Below are 9356 nucleotides of genomic sequence, written 5' to 3' on the forward strand. Positions count from 1 at the left end.
TGTATCTATCTGGAAACCAACGTTCTACCCAGGGGTAGGCAACCTTCGGCACTCCAGATGTTTTGGAATACATGTCCCATAATCCTCCAAAAGCCATGATGCTGGCAAAGCATCAGGAGAGTTGTAGTTTACAACATCTGGAGTGCCAATGGTTCCTTATCCCTTCTTCTATACAGTGTAAATAACTGGTTCTGTGTGTCTGTGCTAAGCAAATATGTACAAAACGTATGCTTATGTCTCTAAGGCAAAATTGATGTTTTATGGAAACATTTAAGATAAACTTTTTTTTCCTTTTTTTTTCTTTTTTTTTTTTAATTATGCGGCAAAGTAAATGTGAGAAGCTTCTTGGAAAATCCACCAATAATTGCAGTCATTAAACTCATCAGACCCAGTGGAGACATCACATCACATATACTTCCCTTTAACCCCTTAAGGACCAAACTTCTGGAATAAAAGGGAATCATGACATGTCACACATGTCATGTGTCCTTAAGGGGTTAAACCTACAGTGTATCAGTGTAGAAGTGAACTAAAGTGGATTTCAAGTGAATAATTGTATCTACTGTAAATGCAGTATGGATTCATATAATCTGTGTGTTTCTGTACAATATAAGGGTGTGTGTGTGAATTGTCTGGTACTTACATCGCAGAAGTAGATTAAACATAGAAATACAATATTACATTTTCCCCATTTAACATTTTTACATTTCAAAGATCGTCCAATGTATAGGCAAATCAATAGTGTGGTGTATTGTGTAAGCAGTGAATTTAACAAACACAACTGTAGATGTTTGATTTTGTGAGATATTTTGAGCAATACCAGAGGAGGTGTTTGTTTATTAATTACATGTTATGGAAGCAAATAAACAAAAAAAAGGGAAAGTGTATTTTATCACATGATATTATTACATATCTAATACACACTCACATATGACAGGTAGAATGTGTTAGGCTGATTTGATAATAACAAGTCGATTATTATATAAAATTTAAATGAAATTGTAATTATAATGTAAACCCCTGGTAGGTGCCCTGCTGGTGTAATATGGCAGGCAGCATAGTATTAATTTTCAGAGATGTGCATGTGCTTTGAGATTTGTCTGTTTCTACTGTGTTCTCTATAATTGGAGATATCTTTACACGTCTCTCAAGTGGCCCTGTTTATTTATTAAACAAATCTGAGAATCTCAATGAGGATTTGTAATTTTTTTGCAGAATTAGGATCCTTCCACTCCCACCCCTCTCCACCTCCCCCCCCCCATAAAAAATCCAGACACTGCCAAAGCTCCCCATAATATTTACTATTAGCTTCTACTTAAAGCAACATTAACTTTGCCTGCTGCACCCTTAAACACATTTAATCATACCATTTTCAGATAGATAACCTTTAATCGGTGTCTTTCCTTTGAGATCTATCTTTACCATTTTAATAAACTATTTCCATTTATTTTTTATCACAAAAAAATAAAATCATTTGTATAATACACCTCGATCACTTACTGTGAAGAAAATAATATTAATAATTAGAATGTGGGTGTCAAGCTATATTATATATATTGCTTATATATTATATATATTATACACACACACACACACACACAGTCAGTTAAGGTTCTAACCCCACTTTCCATTCTTAGTCAAATTTGTTTATTGAGAATCGACATTAATAGAGCTAATTGCATTGCAGTTAAATTGCCCTGATTGCAAAAAGGGAAGCAATTTGTGTGCTTTCTGTCTGGGTTTAGAAGAAATTGTTCTATATTCACCTCCTTATAAAGAAGTGGAGATTTTTAAGACACAGACTCTACACAAATTACAATTGGCTGACTGGTAGCATTCAGCCACTATAAAGGAAGTATTATTTGACCATTTGAATAATGTAACACGCTGGATGAAAGCTATTCTACACGAAATTGCTTTTAACTTTTAAAAAGACGATGATTCTCAACCAAACCAGGGCCTTTGTTATATTGTCATTATCACCAAATGTTTTAACAGCCATTTCACCACTTCACCATAACACTCTGATCTTTGTTTTAAAAACTAAATCTAAGACAAGGGGAGATATATATTAGACCACTAATGCCCCATAAGGAGGAATTGTAATCTCTATTCAGCAGTGAACATTGGTGTTTTATTTTAATGTGTCATTCAGTGTAGGGAATTAAAAGCATGAATTGAAATGAATTCTGGTGCAGCAGGTCTTGCGATGAATGAATTAAACATTCCTAAATGTGCATTAATATTTCGAACGTTAACTAGGGGACTGGCATTGTTTACGTTCTAAATCGAATGTTTGTAGAATTGTTGATGAAGATGTTACACAAATAGTGATTGCAGGAGAAAGTCAGTTTTACTGTATTTGCTTCCCCAAGGGATGATCAGTAACGCCTCACTGACACCTCTATCAGTGCAGACAGCAAGCAGAGCACTGCATTTAGTACTGTCACCTGTTGTGGTCTGCAAGCCATTTAACGTTGAGATCACTTTTTTATGTTTTTTGTTGTTTTTTTTAATCACACCTTCCTTCCTTCATTTATTCACCATCACAATGTAGTGGCAGATTTTGCATAATCTCCATTTTTTAAGCAGAACCCAATGGAGAAATATCAAACACCAGTCTTCATGCAGATATCATTGAGGACACATCATTCCAACCTACATATAACATTGATGAAACAGAATGCAGAACTACCTCTGAAAAACAGCTGTAATAATAATAATCATAAATAATAATAATAATAATAATAATAATAATAATAATAATAATAGTTCTAATAACCAGAGAGGCGTCTGGGGAGAGAGTATACAATAATTAACGTTTCTAATGTTTGTTTGTATATCTTTAAACGAAATGTGAGCAAATCGTTTAAATAATATGCTATAGAAAGGTGTAAGATTGCTTTGAGTGTCATCCTTTATTTTAGAGAAAAATATCTGTCGAGTGAATGATTTCTGTTTCATTTAACCATTTAAGTACCATGGGCTATTCAATTTCTCTCTCTTCGTTTCATAGGAACTCAGGATGCTAACAGGGAGGTTAGTGGAAGATGCTTGTAATCCCCCCCTTGTCCTCCCCCTTCAAAAAAAATGAGAATTATTATTTTTTTTTTTTTTTAATATATGTTTTACAATTATTTACTTTATGATCTCCTAACAAATCGTTTAATTTATTTCAAAAATGCAGACTAAATGTATAAAATAATCCATAATTAATGATTTATTAATATAAGCAGCAATACGTTTAAATTGAATGGTTCGACTGATAGAGGTTATTAAAAAAAATATTAGGAATTCTCACAATGGATGAGGATAATATGACCAGTAACTATTTAGGCAGTTGTATAGGAATATCCCTTGGCAATGTTACAGAAAACTGTCAATAATATAAACTGCCAATAAGGAAACATATATTTTTAGATCCCATTGTACATGTCTTAGAATGTTGTTTTATGGAGTATGGTTTAAGTTATATTATTGCAGACACTCTATACACGTTAACGGGGCCTGCAATGCATTATTGGCCTCTCCGGGAGCCAAAGGGTTAAAGCCCCATTCCTGGAGACCTAAAGCAATGAAGCGTCCAATTCCTCCCCTCCTTTGAATGGCAAAGTATGCAGAGCCCAGAGTTCTGGTACCTCCTCTGCTCTGATTGGCTACGGCGCAACTCCAGTTGGCGTTCGACGTGTTCTGATTGGCTGAAAGGGAGAGCCAGCGGTACTTCAAAGCAGGCGCTTCCAGCGCTTAGCCTGAGTCTAGTTCGCCTGAGACTGAAAGAGGATTCTACTCTGTGCAACTTGTATCAAAGGGAAGGTTCTAACTGCCCCCATCCACCCGGAGCTCTGCTACAAGCCACAGGACGGGCTATGGCTACGTCTATACTTGGGGTAAGTAACATTCTCCACTCTCTATTCTTCCTGCATTGTAATATTTAACGATGAGCTTGATTGATGCCCAGAACTTCCAATTACTAAGGTGACAGCTCTTTCAGAACATCACAGACACTTTGTGTCTCTTTATCCAAAGGAAACACAACTCAACATCCACTAAATACATCTCATGAAATCAACTGACCGTTTGCCTTGCTCCTTCCAAAAATAATGATTGCAGGCAAACTCGATCTGGACGATCTGTGAGCATTATTTGATGCTGTCAAATCCAAAAGCTGCCAATGTGTGTCTCTTTTTTTTATTTTTCTTCGATACTATTTTTTTTCCCCAAGCTGTGATATGATCCTAAATCATTGTTATTTGTTTATTCGTTCCCAACAATGCAGCGCAAATGGTATCATTTCTCTTAGTCCCCCAAACCATTCCCACATCAATAAGTGCAGCCGGTACTTATGTATTATTTGGCTCTGTGGTTGTCTTCTTAGCCTGAAAAGAGTCTGGCACAGAAATCAGAGGACATGGAAGAAAACAGGTCCAGATCCGACTATCTTGATCCTCCATTGGACATGCCCCCTGTCTGCCTTGCATTATCTAATGCCCCTGGATGTGAGCAGATCAGGGCTGCTTCCCATTAAATCTCCCCATTTCCTATAGCATTCTTCTCCTGGCTGGTGGTGTCTAACAGAAGGCATGCAAACTTTATAGACTTGATTTTTTTTTCCATTTATTTGTGTTTGTTATCCGTATATTTTCCCCAGTGTCTACAAAATGTTAGCCTTTATTTAAATAATACATATTATCGTATGCAAATATAATTATTATATTTATATCATGACATATTAGTGATATTTAAACTAATATTAAAAGCATGAATACATAATAAAGTGTATATATATATATATATATATATATATATATATATATTTATAATATATTATATATATACACATACAAATAGCATAAATATTACAAAAAGTCCTTAAATACTGTAGTAGACTTAATAAATATTCCATGAATCTGCAAGACAAGAATAGTGCTAGCATGTTATATTAGTATGAATGTACATAATTAAATATCTATAAATGTGGAAGGTCACCCTCTCTACTCTTTATTTATGTAATATGTCACATGCAAAATTAGTTTGCTGCAAATAGGCATTTGTTGCAGTGTGATATGAATTAGCTGCGTGCCTTAATGTATTCCAGGCTTTGACAAGGTTATTTTACAACTTATGTTAATAATAAATTGTAAATGTGATAAACCTGGTGCAGGTTCACAGCTTATCAGATAAAAGTGCTCCATTGAGTGCCTTCAGAACGGGCAATTTAATTTCGATTTCACACTTGTTTACAAATAAATCCTCATACAGTAAACAAAAATCTATTAAAAACAAACAAACAAACAAAAAAGGCAAAAACAAAACCGTTTCATAGCGTTTTTTTTAAATGCAGAGAAAATATAACCCAGGTGAAAATATAAAATGCCAGTTTAGTGCCCACCTAAATCAGCATCTAGATGTATTTCACGGAGAAATTCCATATATTAATAAAAAAATAAAACAATACACACTCTGGAGTTTGGGTTTATTCCAACCCTCATAGCACTGTTTTAATACTATTTAAAATCTTTCTTAAACCCAGTAATGTCACTTTGTGTATCAGCTCTAAAAAGGTCCCATTTTATAATACATATGACCAAATGGGATTGTAGAAGTTCCACGTGTATGTGACAAGGAGAGGACATTTAGAATGTCCCCCCTGTGTTTAGGAAACTATAGATAAACTCATTGTAGAATGTTCTAATCTGAACCAGTAATGATTAATTTAGAAGTTCATGTGCCAGGTGTTAAAAGTCTATTTTAATGGCAGGACCTTGGCTTGGGATTAGAAGGGGGCATTTTCAAAGTACCGATATCTCAGAGATCAGGATTAAACTCCTGGGTGTAAATACATTGTACATCCCCTATGGGGGAGATCACACCTGAGCTACTTGTATAGAATTGCTATATTGCACATTAAACCTGTGTTTTTTATTTATAGGCAATAACACACTGGAACATCACACCATAACTAGTTATGAGGAAGGGGGCTCTTGGCGATCACAAATATTTTAATTCACAGAAAGGTACTTATAGGACATTAAACCTGAAATGTACATAGTAGATATTAAACCTGCGCTATTAGATATAAAGTGATACATCGTACATGTATATAAAGTGATACAGTGTACAGGGATATAGAATGATACAGTGTACAGGTATATAAAGTGATACGGTGTACATGTTCATAAAATGATACAGTGTACATGTATATAGAATGATACAGTGTACAGGTATATAAAGTGATAGTGTACATGTATATAGAATGATACAGTGTACAGGTATATAAAGTGATAGTGTACATGTATATAGAATGATACAGTGTACAGGTATATAAAGTGATAGTGTACATGTATATAGAATGATACAGTGTACAGGTATATAAAGTGATAGTGTACATGTATATAGAATGATACAGTGTACAGGTATATAAAGTGATAGTGTACATGTATATAGAATGATACAGTGTACAGGTATATAAAGTGATAGTGTACATGCATATAGAATGATACAGTGTACATGCATACTGAGTATTTTATAAGTTAAATGTCAGAAATAACCAGCAAATGACACATGGAGCATTACCCCTGTGCAGATTTTTAGGGATTAACACATTTCCGTGATCAGGAAGATCCTGTTCATTAATACACATATTATCGATGTAATATTGCCCCCACCCCTCCCGCCCCCTTCATACTTGTCTCCAATAAACTTATTATTAATGTAATGTTGACCAGGAAGACATGATGATGTGGTATCAGAATGTGACAAGTTCTGTGTTTTTTGTCCCCCAGGAAGAGCCGAGATTTGGAACTACCCCCCTGGCCATGTTGGCCGCTACCTGCAACAAGATCGGTAACACGAGCCCCCTGAGCAGCCTCCCGGAGTCCAGCGCCTTCGCCAAGGGAGGCTTTCACCCCTGGAAACGCTCCTCATCCAGCTGCAGCCTGGGCTCCAGCCTGGGGGGCTTCACGGTGGCCACCAGCCGGGCTTCCAGCGCCCTGAGTGGGGGCACAGCCTCCGCCAACAGCGCTTTCTGCCTGGCCTCCACCTCCCCGACCTCCTCAGCCTTCAGCAGCGACTACAGCGGGCTCTTTTCGGGCTCCGCGGGTGTGTCTCCCCAGGAGGCCGCCGGACAGTCCGCATTCATCTCCAAGGTGCACGGTGCGGCCGAGGGGCTGTACCCCCGCGTGGGCATGGCTCACCCCTATGAGTCCTGGTACAAGTCCGGCTTCCACTCCGAGGTGGCCAACGGTACGTCCTGGTGGGACGTGCATGCCGCCAGCCCCAGCACCTGGCTAGAGGTCCAGAACCCCCCAGCGGCCGCAGCAGCCCTCCAGGGGGCCCTCCACGCAGGGTCCCCTCATAGCCAGCTCAGCGGATACAGCCCGGACTTCAGCTCCCTCACCCACTCAGCCTTCAGCTCCACCGGTCTGGGCTCCAGTGCAGCCTCCCACCTGCTCTCCACCGGCCAGCACCTCCTCACACAGGAGGGCTTCAAGCCTGTCCTGCCCTCCTACCCGGATTCCGGCAGCTCCATGCTCTCCGGGGCCTCGGGAGCCGCTGGTGGAGCCACTGGTCGCTCCGCTCGCCGATACTCTGGGCGGGCGACTTGCGACTGCCCGAACTGCCAGGAGGCGGAGCGGCTGGGCCCCGCGGGGGCGAGTCTGCGGAGGAAAGGTCTGCACAGCTGCCACATCCCGGGCTGCGGAAAGGTGTACGGCAAGACCTCCCACCTCAAAGCCCACCTGCGCTGGCACACCGGGGAGAGACCCTTCGTCTGTAACTGGCTCTTCTGCGGGAAGAGGTTCACCCGGTCCGACGAACTCCAGCGGCACCTCCGCACCCACACCGGCGAGAAACGCTTCGCCTGTCCGGTATGTAACAAGCGCTTCATGAGGAGCGACCACCTCAGCAAGCACATCAAGACCCACAATGGGGGCGGTGTGGGGGGCGGCAAGAAGGGCTCTGACAGCGACACGGACGCCAGTAACCTGGAGACCCCCAGATCTGAATCCCCTGAACTCATCCTGGAGGGGGTCAGGCCGGGCAAAGACTCTGCCAATGACTCTTAGGGGACCATGGGACTCCTTCCTGGGGGTGCAGCCACTCCTGGGGACTCGCTATGGGGGTGCAACCACTTCTGGAGTGCAAGATAACTCTCTATGGGGGTGCAAACACTTCCGGGGTGAAGGAGGACTCTCTGTGGGGTTGCAACCACTTCAGGGGTTCAGGAGGACTCTCTGTGGCGGTTCACTCACTTCTGGGGTGCAGGAGGACTTTCTATGGGGTGCAATCACCTTTGGGGTGGAGAAGGACTCTCTTTGGGGTGCAAGCACTTCTGAGGTACAAGATGACTTTCTATGGAGATTCAACCACTTCTGAGGTGCAGGTGGACTTTCTATGGGGTGCAATTCACCCAGTGTCAGAGTGACTCTTTTCTTTGAGGGACCAGTCATCAGAAAGGTTCAGAGACACTTCTATGGGTGCAGCTCCTCTGGGTTGCAGTTTGACTGTTTAAAGAACCACTTGACTCCTTTCGTGAGATGGTTCGACCTCTTTATTCCTTGGTAAGCTGGTTCGACCTCTTTACTCCTCGGTGAGGTGGACTGTACTGGTTTGTAAAAGCAAAATGCTAAATCAGAAAAAATACTGCAAAACTATACAAAAAAAGAGCAATAGGAGCAGATGTTTGAGTACAAGCACTCAGACCTTTTGTGATTTTTTTTCCCCCCTCCCCCTAAACCTACTTTCATGGTTTTATTGAAAAAACAACATGAACCTCTAATTCAACGGTGGATTATGGCACTAAAAAAACACCCCTTCTTTGTGATCCATTTCCGAACCATTTTAATATCAAAGAAACATTTTTAGAAATAAATAAAAAATATATAAAAAAAAAAACCAAAAGATCAAAAAGATTTCAAGGTGAGAAGTTAAAACATTGAGGACAAAAAAAAGGAAAAAAAATTGGACATTTTTTTCTGTTTTTCCTATATCCTGTATAAAAAAGGTTGCAAGAGGTTGTGTTGATTTTCCTTTTTAACTGTAAATGTTTACGCAACGTTTTTTTTTTTTATTTTTTTTATTATTATTTTAAATGTTATTTTTTTTGTGAATTCCTGAAATTCAGGAGTTTCTTTCCCCCCTCCTTAATTTCCGATGCACTTTGTGAAAGTCAATATATATATGTAAAAGATATTTAAAATGTTGATTTAACATTCCACACAGACGTAAATTAAAATCACTTAAACAAATAAAATGCGTTTATCTGTATCATAAAAAAAAGAACACAAATTCTTGATCATATTTGGATTTCCTTATTATTAAAGTATTCTGATCGACACGTTTGCTATTCCCTCTTTCCA

At 39.5% G+C, this 9356-nt stretch overlaps 1 protein-coding gene across 1 annotated transcript; it reads left to right on the top strand.

The window, feature by feature from the left end:
• The first annotated feature begins 3764 nt into the window (after positions 1-3764).
• SP9 (Sp9 transcription factor) lies at positions 3765-9044 on the top strand. Its single transcript, XM_063428647.1, has 2 exons — positions 3765-3887; positions 6783-9044. Exons 1-2 carry the CDS (start codon positions 3867-3869, stop codon positions 8061-8063), a joined length of 1302 nt encoding a protein of 433 aa, XP_063284717.1. The 5' UTR covers positions 3765-3866; the 3' UTR covers positions 8064-9044.
• The last annotated feature ends 312 nt before the right edge of the window (positions 9045-9356 follow it).

This window comes from Pelobates fuscus, chromosome 8, assembly GCF_036172605.1.
Source record: "Pelobates fuscus isolate aPelFus1 chromosome 8, aPelFus1.pri, whole genome shotgun sequence".
In the NCBI taxonomy this organism is placed as follows: Eukaryota; Metazoa; Chordata; class Amphibia; order Anura; family Pelobatidae; genus Pelobates; species Pelobates fuscus.

Bases quoted from the DNA above. Each gene is read 5' to 3' on its own strand.
- SP9 (XM_063428647.1), top strand. From the start codon at position 3,867: ATGGCTACGTCTATACTTGGG. The intron at 3,888-6,782 runs GTAAGTAACATT...TTTGTCCCCCAG, and splicing joins TGGCTACGTCTATACTTGGG to GAAGAGCCGAGATTTGGAAC.